At 27.9% G+C, this 15,329-nt stretch overlaps 3 protein-coding genes across 5 annotated transcripts; 1 reads left to right on the top strand and 2 right to left on the bottom strand.

Moving 5' to 3' along the window:
* The first annotated feature begins 1,398 nt into the window (after positions 1-1,398).
* Grip128 (gamma-tubulin complex component 5) lies at positions 1,399-6,935 on the top strand. Of its 2 annotated transcripts, XM_089077013.1 has the most exons (15): positions 1,400-1,695; positions 2,067-2,193; positions 2,259-2,690; positions 2,755-3,014; positions 3,087-3,261; positions 3,389-3,605; positions 3,690-3,990; positions 4,135-4,313; positions 4,420-4,726; positions 4,812-5,028; positions 5,103-5,394; positions 5,467-5,667; positions 5,825-5,907; positions 6,039-6,198; positions 6,522-6,935. In XM_089077013.1, the coding sequence occupies exons 2-15, from the start codon at positions 2,122-2,124 to the stop codon at positions 6,566-6,568; spliced, it is 2,943 nt and encodes a 980-aa protein (XP_088933139.1). In that variant the 5' UTR covers positions 1,400-1,695; positions 2,067-2,121; the 3' UTR covers positions 6,569-6,935. The 2 variants fall into 2 exon arrangements, with proteins under 2 accessions (XP_088933138.1, XP_088933139.1); XM_089077012.1 differs by having other exon boundaries at positions 1,399-1,695; positions 6,039-6,935.
* RagC-D (Ras-related GTP binding C/D) lies at positions 4,564-9,974 on the bottom strand. 2 transcript variants are annotated; one of them, XM_089077015.1, is made up of 7 exons: positions 9,764-9,974; positions 9,339-9,499; positions 8,853-9,259; positions 8,643-8,779; positions 8,412-8,554; positions 8,183-8,331; positions 4,564-5,688 (listed from the first exon to the last, which is right to left on the bottom strand). In XM_089077015.1, the coding sequence occupies exons 1-7, from the start codon at positions 9,764-9,766 to the stop codon at positions 5,636-5,638; spliced, it is 1,053 nt and encodes a 350-aa protein (XP_088933141.1). In that variant the 5' UTR covers positions 9,767-9,974; the 3' UTR covers positions 4,564-5,635. The 2 variants fall into 2 exon arrangements, with proteins under 2 accessions (XP_088933141.1, XP_011632375.2); XM_011634073.3 differs by lacking the exon at positions 4,564-5,688 and adding an exon at positions 7,481-8,069 and having other exon boundaries at positions 9,764-9,973.
* A 1,038-nt stretch (positions 9,975-11,012) lies between these two features.
* On the bottom strand, positions 11,013-15,008 carry LOC105424039 (dnaJ homolog subfamily B member 12). The gene is made up of 8 exons (XM_011634072.3): positions 14,517-15,008; positions 13,960-14,113; positions 13,650-13,795; positions 13,434-13,574; positions 13,210-13,343; positions 13,007-13,122; positions 12,754-12,917; positions 11,013-12,641 (listed from the first exon to the last, which is right to left on the bottom strand). Exons 1-8 carry the CDS (start codon positions 14,647-14,649, stop codon positions 12,532-12,534), a joined length of 1,098 nt encoding a protein of 365 aa, XP_011632374.2. The 5' UTR covers positions 14,650-15,008; the 3' UTR covers positions 11,013-12,531.
* Positions 15,009-15,329: the final 321 nt, after the last annotated feature.

Below are 15,329 nucleotides of genomic sequence, written 5' to 3' on the forward strand. Positions count from 1 at the left end.
TATTGACGTGTTTTAAGTATATATCGGTACTGACCTCTCAAAGGCCGAAGCAGAAAGACATAATAAAGTAATCATATAATCGTAGTCGTAACCATAATCATAATTACGCGCACACTGAATTGGTGAAGAATATGTATTACGACTCTATTACAACTGCCTTTTTGTTTCGGCCCTTAAGATGCTAGTACGACTCTGTGATTGGTTGATAATCTCTCAAGATTTAAAACGGACTTAAAAATCAGCTATACTAGCCATAGCACAGAAAAAAATCATAAATTGTAGATATTGACCGATATTTATAGTTGAATTTTATATTTAAGAGAGAGATTGTCTTATGCGTTGTCTACAGAGAAATAAACTTTAAATATTGTAAGAAATTGATCAATCATAGTTGATTTATAGAAGAATAAGCGATTATGTTGGTCAATTCTGTACGACTTAAGACTTCTTTATTGTTATCGACACATTATGCGCGATCTACAATACGATCGTAATGTCGTTACGATTCTAGACCGACCAATCAGAGAAGAGAATATATGATTTTTTTCTTTTCCGCATTGTAGACCTGCATTAGTCTCGGTCCACAATAGGTACTTAATCTTTAACTTAAACTGTAAGAAATAATCTTAAACTTAAACTGTAAGAAATTGACCAATCATAGTCAATTATTTTTCTCATATTCAATTATGATTGGCCAATTTCTTACTTCTTAAAGCTTAAATCACCTATTGTGGATCGATACTTAAATATTGTCTTAAGAGATTATCAACCAATCACAGAGCTGTATTAGTATCTTAAGTGTCGGTCCACAACAAGTATTTAATCTTTAAGTCGTAAGAAATTGACCAATTATAGTCGATTATTCTTTTCATATTCGATTATAATTGGTCAATTTCTTACTTCTTAAAGCTTAAATCACCTATTGTGGACCGACACTAATAGATGATTTAAGCTTTAAGAAGTAAGAAATTAATCAATTATAATCGAATATGAAAAGAATAATCGACTATGATTGGCCAATTTCTTATGGCTTAAAGATTAAATACTTATTATGGACCGACTAACCAGTCTTAAAATAAAGGCTACGGTCTACTTAGCTCTACAAAAGTTTCGAAACGTTTGATTAATCAATCAGAAAGAATTTTATAAATTGACCAATCAAAAAATGCTTCGAAGTATTGTATAGTGTGTAGTAGCATCAAGTGGACTGCACCTATTAATCGACTATAAACACCGGCCATTATCCGTTATCTACTGAGAAATTTGTGAACATTACATAGTTTATATTCACGTTCATGGACATAAAGGCGCTTTGAAATAAAATTCTATTAAAAAAGTCTAGTTACTTAAAGTCTAATTAAAGACTAGTTACTTTTCGTAGTATGGGAATTATTGGCAGCGCGTGTTTTTAGGGGATTGATTGTGTATCTTGAAACGAGGTGGAAATTAGGAGGAAATTTACTTAGAGTATTTGCACCTTCATACATTTAAATGTAATTTTTCATACATTTAAATTTCCTTACTTCTGTAATTTTCATCTTGTTTCAAGCTACACAATTAACTTCCAGTATTATTTATATATCGATATTATGCAGTGCTGATAAATTGGAAAAGAAAAAGATTTACAAAATTTCAAAATAATGCCGAAACGTGACAATTCTATCTTGTAAATAACATTAGATTTTTTTATACAAAGTAAGTATTTCATTAGGTTCTTTCTTTGTATTTTGATGATATTTTTATTCGACACCTTTTTGTGTAAAAATAAATAATATTAAGAATTAATAACTATTAGTTGGCATTGTAAAGAAGTAATTAAGTATGAAGGATAATATTTTTTTAAGATTAAGAGATCCATTATCAAACTCTATAATGAAAACTTGAAATAAATATTTACCCAAATGTAACTTTTTAGAATTTTTTAAATTAAATATTTAATAGTTATATCTTCCATTATTTAACATGTTATTTTTAAAAAAAGCTTTTGCTTTTATTATATTTTTTTTAATTAAAAGGATATTTGGAAGATTATGATGTTATATGATATGTACATATGAAATTTATAGTGCATACGTTAATAAAATCCTGTATTACTTACTTAATGACTGATGCAAAACAAAAATGAGTACTCGAGTATTAAATGACATTCATAATGATTTAAAACGACTTATAACAGCGCTTACATCATTTGAGGTATGTAATCAAATCATATGAATAAGAGAACAATGATATTTTACAAATTATAAATTTATATTCAGGAAAGTGAAGAAGGTTTTCGAATATGTGAGCGGTTTTGTTTGTCAAATATCAAACATCATCGATACCTATCTATTGATAGTCATGCAACTAAGGAAGCAATAAATGCAGTGATTACCAAATTTTCAATTCATGGAAAATATGAAGTTGCTAAAAAGTTTGAGGAACTGGTCAATTCCTTTCTATCAAGCTTTGATTTTGAACAGCATCCTCAATATGATTTGCAGTGGTATTTGTTAACATTTTTATTGAATCTATCCACTGAAACTCATAAATCTAATTTAGATAGCTTGAAACTCACACGTGGAGAACACAGTTTTAATGCAGCCACTGGAAATGAAGATAGTGTTACTGAAGAGATAGATTGGGTGCAGTATCTAAGAGAGGGTCAGGAGAATTTCTTTTCTGATTATAAAAGTGATGATAATGAAAGTGTAGGTATTTATACAATATTTTATAAAATTATCATTTAGAAAGTTTCTAATTTTTATATTGTAGGAATGGTCTGATTTAACAGAAGACGAAGGGACTGATGAAAATGATATTTCTTTACCAGTACAGATATGTGATCAATTAGATATTGTACAGCCTCTAAAAATTTCTGATACAACAGATAAATTCTCTCTAGCATTAGTACAAAATCTTGAATCTAGAAAGTGGCTCTTATCAAATGTCCAGACTGATTGGTGGAACAATCTAAAATGTCAAAAATATCCTATTGTCAAAAGATCTTGTAATACTGATATATGTGATATTTGGTATTTTCTTTTTTAATTAAATTATTTCATAATAAAAAATGATAATTATATACATGATAAATATGCTTACAGGCATGAAATAAATTTGTCAGCTTCAATAAACAAAATAGCTACTCTCAGTGAATATCAAGTGTGTAGAGAATTGTTATGGATGTTTTATGTTCAAACGCCAATGGTGATATTTCAGCAGGAAAGTGATTCTAAATTCTCAGTATGTTCCGGTATATCTATACCAAGTTTAACTACTGTACGTATAGTCACACAATTAATTTTTATTATTTAAAAATTTTTTTGTATAATCTTTTATATATAATATTACATAGAATTATTTTATTATATCTGAAATATATATATATATATATATAATTTTTCAGACTGCCTTTAAAAGTAGCCTGTCACCATTTTGTGAATATTTTTCAATGATACGTGATATTGAAAAGTTTGGAACTGATTTGCAACCTATTTATAATCAAGAATCAGAACTTCAAAGTCCTCCTTTTACTTATGAAGCATATAATGCTGCATTAAAACAATTCTTGTTTGAGTTTAAGACCGAAGTAATTAAAATGGAAAAGAATGTAATGAAACAAGGTAAGATCGCACATTGCATTAATTCGTTGCTATTATAATTTTATTATATATTTATTTATTTATTAATATATTTGTATATTCCAGAAAAATGCAATACATTATTATCTTTATCAGCTAATCTGAAAAAATATTTAAATACTATAAAAATACTTTATGATATACATCAAAATGTTGTAACCGATTGGAAAGTTAACCCTAATTGGAAATGTGCATCTCGACTATTATCATCTTTATATTATGAAATGCAAAATTCTTATAGCCGAGAAAGGACAAATATTTGTACAAATTTGTATTTATGTAGTCTTACTATTTACCTTAACATAATTGATACATGGCTAAGTGAAGGACGATTAGAGGATTGGCGAGATGAATTTATGATTGTAAGGTACAAATATCTGTGCATATGCGTATGCGTGCGTGCGTGCGTGCGTGTGTGTGTGTGTGTGTGTGTGTGTGTGTGTGTGTGAACAATTAAAAATTCGAATTAAATTAATTATATACATTTATATTAAAAATTTATTGTTATTAGGGCTATGGAGGATGAAAATAATGAACAAATTGAAAAATTTAGAGTTCGATTGTTTGATATTTGCTTGACAGATCCAATTATGCAATTCTTATTGCAAAAAGTGCAACATATAGGTCACAGTATTGAATTACTTGTCTCTTTAGATCGAATTGCTGATATATGGAGAATGGACAATAATGGTAAGAATGGAGAATAATGGTCTCTGAATATGATATTATACAGATATCTTTACTTTATATTAATTTTATGTTGTAAACTTATATATTTTATCATAATTTATTACAGACATAAGGATTTCATTAAACACTGAATTACAAAATAAATTATTATTGGAAATATCTAAATATAATCCTTCAATAGAAGAAACAGATACTGCGTTGCAAATAGATAAAATATCATTGCAAGAATATGATGCTGATATTGAAAAGAATATAATACAACAATTATCGAATTCATCAAATCCATTTTTTATAAAAGCTATGGAAGACTATATCCCATGTGAATTATATAAAAACGATACAGTAGATGCTCCTGTGCGCAATACGCACAACTCTAAAAGGAAGCAAAACCAAATACATAACTTATATAAAGAGTATATATAGCTATATATTTATATAAAGTTATTAGATCAGATAATTTACACAATAGAATAATATATAACATACATTTTTTTGTAGATTACAAAAGATAAGGTACATCTTGCCGATGAAAAACATTTTGAAGAATACATTGTCTGAGATTTTAATTTTACGCTATAATAACGCCAGCAAGTTAGTGAAAAATATTATGATTGAAGAATACAAGCTGCAGACGCATTTAAAGTTATTAAGACAAGTTTATATGATGGAAGCTGGACACGTAATGAATAAATTTTATCAAGTATTGTTTTACGAGGTAAATAAAAAAATATTAGCCTATTATATAATAATATTCTTTTATATTTAATGTAACACAATTATTTATTTTAGATTGAAAATAACCAAATGTGGGCTAATTCATATTTTTTATCGTGTATTCTTGAAGAGATACTTTTTCAATATTGGCCAGATTCAAGTTCACGCTGGTCAATTACAGTTCATGGCAATATTAATACTCATCAAGTATTACAAGCTATAAATAATGTAACATTGCATTATACAGTAGAATGGCCTATAAGTATAGTGTTGACTAAAAAAGTCTTGGAAAAATACAATGAGATATTTAGATTTCAATTAAAATTAAAATGGGCATTATGGACATTAAATAATTTAAAATTTTATGGTAAATAACAAATTTGGTTTAAGGTACAATATTTTGAGGATATTTATATTATTTCATTATTTTTTTTTTTAGATCTAGAGGATTCTAAATTGATGTATATAAAAGATAGAGTGGCACAATTTCACATAAGACGCCTTGAAAGTTTGAAATTTTGGTTGTTACATGCTATAGGATCTATACATACATACTTGTCTGGTCAAGTATTACAGAGCCTAGGTTTTGTACTGGAGAAAATTCTATCTCAGGCAGATAGTCTCGATACTATTATATCAGGTAATATAGTAGATAAATTATCTGAACAGATAGAAAAATTTTATTAATGTAGCTGTAAGATAAAAATTTTTTTTCTAAGAAAAACATGGATATGTGATAGTTTTAATAATATAATAATTTAACAAACATAACGTATATAACAAACACCACTTTACAGTACATAATGAATATTTGGACAAAATTCACAAGCATTGCTTATTGACAGAGGAGTTTGAAGATTTAATGGCAACTATAAATAATGTATGTATTGCGCGATTATATGATAAAACAAATTTATATAAAATTTACTTATTTAATTTATATAGAAAGTATAAATATATATAGAAAATATTTATATAGAAAATATTGATCGTTCTAATGTTATGTTTCAGATGATTGAAATGTGTGTTCACATACGAGACCGATGGTCACGCAAAAAGTTATTGTTAGCTGCTACAGAGTTGGATGTAATGGAACAAAGTTACATAAAGTATCATACATATCTTGCTTTAGCGTTGCACAATGCTGTACAACATAAGGATGCAGATTATTGTAAGTTTTATAACTTATTAGCAGTTCTTGATGTATTTCAATATAGTTATCCACGATTTTACAGTTCAAGCGATCATTGATAAATATTATCAAAACCAGTTATAATGTTAAAGACAAAAAGATTATATTGTTATTTTTTTTAATCAATCATTCAAAGATATATAATGCAATGATCAATATGCACCGATTTGTCAATTTTTTGAATATATATCATATACTCGGGAAATATTAACTCATAGATGTCAAAAAAGATAAATTCATTATTGCATGATAATTAACAATATCGCTTCTCATATAACATTCTTCCCTTGCTTTATTTACAGTGACTGCCTTAAGTTCAGCCTTTAATTGCAGTATGCCATGTACTTAATTTTATAGTGTCAATATGTGCCGATTTAACAACCAGTGTATACCCTGATTTTTCCATTTGAGATTAACAACATATCAATTCCATTTCATATTTATATCAATTATGCTTTATACTACAATAATTATATGTGTAGTATTTAGCTGTTATTCCATTAGATCGATGGATTATCACTTTTCGCTAATATTTAATATTAATTTTTTAGACTAATTATTTTTTAGATGTAAATTTGTTACGCAAAGATCTGTAATATTTACAACATAGAATATTATATATTTATTTTTTAAATAATTGTTTTGTTATATATAAAATCGAAAGAAAAATATGTTACTTTATTTTTTTTAGAATAAAAACTGTATATAAAATTAAACTGATCATTTTCCTGAATGATTATCAGTATAACTATCCAAGATGTCAACTTCCTATTTCCCTAATCCCTTCCAGACAAATTGATGCCAGCGTCTACAGCCTGCATTGGTGACAAGTCGTTTAAAGATAATAATAAATTCATTAAATTTATTACTGATCTTAATCGAACCTTATTAATGGAAATTGCACATCAGAGTTTACCACCCTCAGGCATTCTTCTACCAGTCCCCAAATTAATTAATGGAAGATCTTGGAAATTGAGGTAAAAAACATAATTGATGTATAAATATTTATAACTATTAATTCAAAATTTTAGTCTAGAATCCTTGTTGTCTCTTGAAATATCCTTGAATGAATATGAGCAAACATTTTCTTATATACGCTGGTATCGATGTAAGAAACAATATTTTACTTTAAATTCATTATTATATACGTTACATGATGAGATGAAAGATGTCGCGAATTCGTAACATTGTAAGAAATATCTCAAGATAATATGTATAAAAATAAAGATATATTCTATAAACATAAGCACACACATACATATATGTATATACTGCCATATATTTAATCAAAATACATAAGGAAAGCAATAGCTGATAACACATGCATTCCAATTTTCTATGTAACAAATATGAATTACGTTATCGTAATTTGAGATTACAATTTAAAAATATGAAATCATTTTATATATACGCGTTCGTGTTTGGTAACAAGATTATAATTAACGTATATAAAAGTTATTCTTTATATAAAAGATATATTTTTGTGTGTTTAATAATATATTATAAAATGTATAATATAGAGAAGGAAAAAAAGAATGTTCTTGAGACATATTTGCAAAAAAGATTTCCAAATAAGTAATAATAAAATTAATATTAAGATCTTTTATATTACATTCACCCAGTAAATTCTATACAGACTGCACACAAAAATTAACTTTGCGCTATCACAATGGTACCATTTTGTCCAATAGTTCCAGTTTGTGATACTGTTGGAGCATTCGATGTTTCATTCGTACTAACTGGGGAAGATGAATGATTATTTGCATTTGTCGCAGCTAATGCTTTGTTTCGCAATTCGAATACTTGCTGTATCGCTTTGCGGAAACAGAGAAAATTATAATCGATCACACCTATAAATTAGAAAGACAAATAAAAATAATAATCTAATCTACATTATCTCATTATTACACTGTTATGTGAAAAAATCGTTTTAAATATGTGATATTAAAATAATAATTTTCACCTTGTCTATCAAAGTTATCCTCTCGTAAGATGCAAACCAATGCTAAGAATTTATTTACTTCACGCAAATACAAGATCGTACCGTTATTTAATTTGATTAAACTGGAGCTTTGGTTGTCGAACGCGGCAGCTTCTAAATCCTCTCTCAATCTGGAATGAATATGAATATGAAAGAAAATACAAGCAATATTTATTAAAAATATGTGTGCAATCAAAATATGATTATTTACCCATATATGCAAGAAACGTCAATAACAACATCGATCATATCACAACATAGTTCATAACTTTGCATATCAACAGGTGAGCTATCCGTTGCTATATATATTTTTGAAACAACATCAAATAGGAATGCCTTCTCAATTGCTGAATTCTGTGGAATACAATTGTTGTAAACAATATTCTAGAATGTCTATTATCATTGCAAAGAAAAAAAATAAGTTTTTTTTAATTTTTATTACCGATATGAGTATATTGAGTAAATTTTCTAATGTAGGCAGCTGTGGTATTAACTTCTGAACAACTTTGCTAAATGCTTCAAATATACTATGATCATAGATTGAAGTCAAATGAAAACTTAAGTGTATTTGGTCGCATCCTGGAAGAAAAATGTAAAATGACTAAGAGAAAGAGAAATTTGTTTCCTTAGATTTTCATCTCCAAATCTTTACCAGCGTCCGCTAAATCGTCATTAGCTCTTGTATGTATATCTCTTTGAGTTTCCATTTTACAGTCGTCTGACAATCCATCTACCTTATGGATAAAAACTTCAAACTTAATAGCTTGATTGACCTTATTTGCTTTTGTGACTGTTCCATGAAGTTTATTGAGTGCCTCCATGTAATCATCTTGTGCATCTATCACAAATACCAGTGCACCACAACCACCAAATATCATGTCACTGTCAAATGTAGGATCAAAGAAGTCAATTTGTCCAGGAAAATCCCATATTTGAAATTGTACAAAGCTGGAATTACTAATATCATCTTTAATTATTTTATTTGTACTTTCTAAGAATAGTGTCTCATTGGGTGACATCTTATGAAAAACCACTTTTTGTATTGATGACTTGCCACTACTAAAAAGTGAAAGAAAAAAAGTGTCAAGAAATAATCATTGACTCGAAAAATTATTTATGCTACAAAGAGCATTCTTACCGTCTAAGACCCATCAGAAGTATTCTAGGCTTTTGTTCTCCAGCTAGTGGATCCATAGATCCCTCAGTGTCTCCATCAAATGGTGCATATCCAAAATCTTTTGGAAAAGATCCACTTTGATAATGATCATCATAACCACTTTGATAATGATCATCATCATCCTGCAATAATGTTACAAAAGGAATATCATAAAGACTTGAAACTTAAAATGATCATATTGATGACCTAATTCTCAAACGTCATTGTTACTCCAGATGTCACACATGTTACAATTCTTATTTTCATTATGTGCATACCCAAAGACAATATTCGAACAATGTTATATGCGTATATATTTTATGTGTTAGTAATATATTTAATTACATCGCCATTTCTCTTCGAGATACAGATATTTGATTAGAGATAACTCGCGATCGCCCACTTACCATGTTTGTAAGATTGAATAATTTTTATGTCAAGATTCCCTGATCGTTCTCTCAGAGGATTCAAGATTTAAAGAACGTCGCACTTATACCCTTATATCTAATTCAATCGTGATTGCACATCGTAGAAAATTATATAGCATACAAAGTCGAATAATATCTTTGTTTACAGTTTGCCATAGGGGTGTGATGATATAGTGCTCCTTTGATATAACTATATATCAATCGGCGTTCTGATTGGTCTTCAATCAACCAATGAAAAGCTAGAAAAGCATCCATAGACATATAAATATGTGACGAAGTTACAAATATGAAAAATCTTTTTTATATGTTATAATATTCAAAATTTTAAAAACTATTTAAAGGCATTTCAAATAATTTAGTGATCCCTTGTAAATCATTTTAAGTAATTATTTTTTTCTATGTAAAACTCATTGATGTAATTTCATATTACGGCTGATTTCTAACAAAAAAACATATGCAGCACATTCACACATGGTTACACTTTTTGCACTCAAGTTTCTCACTCTCTTTTCCTCCAACACCTATCTCACCTCAGATGATTTAAAAAATTGGTGATATATATATAACATAAAATACATAAAATATATATTAATCTAATAGAATTTTTATTTTCCTCCTTTATATTTTTAATCAATAAATAATAAATAAATTATTTATAATGACAATGTAAATAGCCATATCTTACAAGTGATGTAAAAACTAATGAAAAATTATAGAGTATTATATTACACAATATTTCATTTATATTATATTATAATTATATGTATATGTTTTGTTAGATATAATTATAATAAATTTATATATAAATATCGATTTTGTTATCTAGATTGTTTCACTTTGTTGTATACATTCTGAAAATATAAAATATGGAATATATATATATATATATATATATATATATATATATATATATATATATTAAATAGTATAATTCACATAGGATATGCAGGATATATAATATTTAATATATGTATAATTTTATGTTCAAAATATATGTAAGAAATAAATGAAATATATTATTGCTTATATATTTTAATTATAAGCAATAATACTATATATCAATAATTATATATCAATTAATATGATCATTAAATATCTTATTAACGAACAAGACAAAAAAGGATATCCATATATAAAAAATTTTTAAACATAATTTATATTTAACATAAATATGTCTGTGCTAAAATATTATATGATAATAAATAAATGTAAACATTTATACAACAAATTGCACAATTTATAATTATATTTTAAAACAAACAATATATTATATGTTATCTCACAACAGAAGTGTATGATTATTCTTAACATAGCATAAATACATTTAAAATTCTTTAGTTTAATTACAATTCAATTCGCAATACATTTCAACTGTGTTTTATAATGTGTAACAAATATATTAATCATTTCTCATATTATTTTATCTCTATATGACTTAATTTCTTTCCCAATAATTTCACAAAAATCAATTAAATATTCCAACATCAAAGATTTTTGTATATGTATTTAATTAGATATAAATTAAAATAAAAAATATATATTTAAATACATATTATATAAACATTTACACAAATATCCAGAAATTCTTTTAACAACTCTAGAAATATATCTATGTTATGATCTGCTAAAAACAAATACTGAATTTTTTACTTTGAATACTAAAATTATAGTAAATTCAATATAGATTGTCAACAACTTTATGTCAATATGCTCTATATCAATTTTCTGCAATCATAAGATCGATAAAAGAAATATTAAAATAAATAATTTTTAAACGAGAAGCGATTCAGCATAATACACGTTTGTATTGATTTTCATTTTTCAAATGTTACTTGCATTTCACATATGTTTGTAATGAAGAATAGATAAAATTTAATACTGAAACAATAAAATAACTTTGAAGAAATTATTAAATAATTAAAAATTAAAATTATTTAGATATATTCTTCAAATTTTCTTCTTTTTCACTAAGCTATACACATAATTACAAATATATATATCTTCAAAAGTTGCTAAAAAAGCGTATACATTAACAGTCAGCTGTGCAATAACATTCCGAGTGGAAAATACAATCATCATTACTAGATTCAATTTTTTAATTGCAATTAGAAAAAGCAGTATTACGAAATAAATTGGACCCGCACGTCTATGAAATTATGTATAAATACGCATGATATTTTATCTCAACTATGGTACCTATGTAATCTTACATACAAGTGCTAGGCTTTCATTTTACTTGTTACAAATAATTGAGTATTCGAAATAAATAGACTGTTCTAATGGTATTTCACAATACTAATTTGTTTGGAAAACTGAAGTAGCAATCACACGTACAACATATTAGAGAGATATTAGTCTTTTTTGATAGAATTTTTAATAATTTTGTAAACATGTTTATAACTATTATATTTTGAATTTAAGGAATTTATATGATATGATGATAAATAAAAACAAAAAGAAATTTTCTTACACAAGTCGAATAAATAAAATTCATTCATTCTGCATAGTAAACATTCATCATGCAATTTAAAATTTGCATGGAACAAATGGCTAGATTAATTTAAATACATAGTGTTTCTCTTGTGGATTTTGAAATTTGATTCAGTCTGAGTGTATAAAGACGTTTTATGTATAATTGCGCTTTATATGCCAAGTTCTCATTATACACCCAAAGATATAATTATATATGTGTAAATATACATTTATCTATAGCACACAAAACTTCTATTTTTAGTTTACATGTTCTGTTAAGCTTGCAGCTCTTGCAGTCTTCTACACGAAGGTGTTTCGAGATTTTTAGCTTTCAAAAATAGATCTTGATCTCCTAAGTTACGGGCTTTCCACATTATACCTTCTCCTATACGTTAGAAAATATTAAAAAGTTTAGAAGATACAGTATATATGTTATAGTAACATATTGATTGAAAAATATATTGAATATATTTGGAAAAAGGAAAGTAAATACATACTATAATTCTTTTCTCTGGCACAAGTTTGTCGCAAGTTATTCACGTACTCTTCTTCAATTGAAATTTCTAGCCTACGTAAACTGCCTTGATATTCGCTATGAAAATTCTCCTTAACATAATATGGCACTTTCAAGACTTGAGTTGTTCTAGCCACGGAATATTTCCTATACAAATAAAAAAAAAACTCTCATTACATATATCATAAAGATCTCTACTGATTCATTTTGATTGGTTATTTGTTAATTATACTTACGAATTTGAATGTAGGCTATATACTGGATCAGATATAAAGAAACTGCTCATCATAGTTAACAATATTAGTAATAGAACTGGTAACATCTGAAGAAATGTAGTATATCCATTGGCTTGCTAAAAAACATTGTCATGATAAAAAAAATAAATAAAAGAGCAGCACTATAAAATTCTGCTGACAATATAAATGCTATTTTGATTTACTTGAGAATGAGCATGTTGCGCTTGTGCATCTTGTTGTCGCATCCATCTTCCACCTTGCCGACGCATGTAGAATTCTTGTTGTGGGAAACCGACACCGAAGAACATGTTAAATAATTCTTCAGCTGTGATGTCGGCTAAAGAAAGGTATTCCAGATTATTTTTAAATGCATGCATATAAATAATCTTCACAATGATCTTCAATTCAATTGGTACACATCTCTTACCTTCGAATCCACGAGTATAGCTGTAATGTGTGTGGCCTTGACGACCGTGTGCATTCTGCATACGTTCTTCTTCAGGACCGTATGTATCATATTGTTTCCGTTTTTCTGGATCAGTAAGGATAGCAACTGCATTACCAATAGCTGTAAGAATAATCAGATTTTTTATGAGTACATTTATAACTTCACGTTTGCTTTTTTTTTATCACTTTATCTTACCTTTAAAAGCTTCAGCAGCGCCGGGTGCCTTGTTTTTATCAGGATGTAACTGAAGCGCTAATTTTTTATAAGATTTCTTAATATCACTGTCTGTAGCATCTTTGCTGACTCCTAAGATTTCATAATAATCCTTGCATTTTTTTATCCTGTAATAATTGATATTTTTGAAAAAAAGCTTATTTATACAAAATAATTGATAAGAGAAATCTGAATTAAACATAATAACAATATTATATATATTTAAATAAATATTATTATATTTCACAAATATTGCAATTGCTGTTCTCTAATCGAAACAATCTAGATATACCTCTTCACATGTTCCAATTGTTCTTTTGTATATTCAGAACTACTTTGTGAATGTATTCCATCTTTGGATATATTTTGCCGCTTTCTGACGTTAGGCTCAGTTGGCTCAGGTTTCTGGCTCTGCTTGGAAAGTATTGTCACTTCCGCTAACAATTCTATAAATACAATTATTTGATTCCTGTAATCATTATGTCATTACTCTAAACAAAAAGAAGAATGTGCAATATATGTATAGGTGCTTTCCAAAAGATAAAATTAAAGCTTTATTCTGCACTAAAAAAAAAAAAAACAAAAAAAAACAAAACATAATTTGCCATGTGACATAAAATGCACATAATAGTGTATAAAATACAAAGATTGTCGACATCATGTGATCATATTGCGCAAAGAATTGCATGATATTCCATTTCCAATGTAGATTAATTTTGATTTTAAATACACTTTCTATTTTTATGTAATTCTAGAATTAGAAGATAAAAAGAATAAATTGAATTGAGTTCAAAGTTAATCTATATTGATGAAAATGGAGTAGATGTCGTACATAGTTGGATTACTTACCCTCAGCCTTCTTTGTTGGGTAAAGCTTCTGAGCTTTGCGCGCGAATTTTTCAGCCTCTTCGTACTTTCTCTCGCGCATAAATCGCTCCGCAAACTCCATGCATCGCTCCGCCTCATCTTTGTTGCTGTCCATCGCGTCCGTTGTCGCAGTGAGTCTTCAACGAGTCTCACCAGGATCTGACACGCGCGATCACAGTGACGGGACAAAATGGTAAATAAATCGCTCGAATCGACGGCCCCTGAACTTCTGGCCTGATATGCTCCACCGCGGGTGTTAATTCAATTACGTCACGAGCATCATCACGACATCTGAGCATCCAGACGCAGGCGACACAAGCACGAGAAAACGATCGTCATTAATCTGTCATTCAAGTAAATCTTCCACGTTTGAGCTTCAATCGAATCTGAATAACTCTCGACAGAGGATTTGTAGGACTAATCGATACGGGAAATTCACGAGTTTTCCGGGTAGATACGGTGCACCTGAATGCACCTGAATCGGAATGTCGTACTTGTTGAACGCGGATTGGCCGAGCGAGAAATCTTTTCCAAAATTTTAAGTCTGTTCGTTTCATTTGCACTTTTTTGTATTTGAGTATTTTGGGATACGGTCCACTTGATACTTTAAAGCGTTTGATTGATTAGAACAAAGAATTTTACGAATTAATCAATCAAAAAATCTTCAAAACACGAAATAAATCATACTCTCGATCTTTTGGCTCATAGCCTGAATTCTCTTTTATCGATAAAGATGCCTATAAATCTTTGTGTCTAGAAATTGATCTGAGATCTTGGATGAAGAAAAAATTAATC

This window comes from Pogonomyrmex barbatus, unplaced genomic scaffold, assembly GCF_055798465.1.
Source record: "Pogonomyrmex barbatus isolate J1 unplaced genomic scaffold, ASM5579846v1 scaffold2, whole genome shotgun sequence".
Classification (NCBI taxonomy): Eukaryota; Metazoa; Arthropoda; class Insecta; order Hymenoptera; family Formicidae; genus Pogonomyrmex; species Pogonomyrmex barbatus.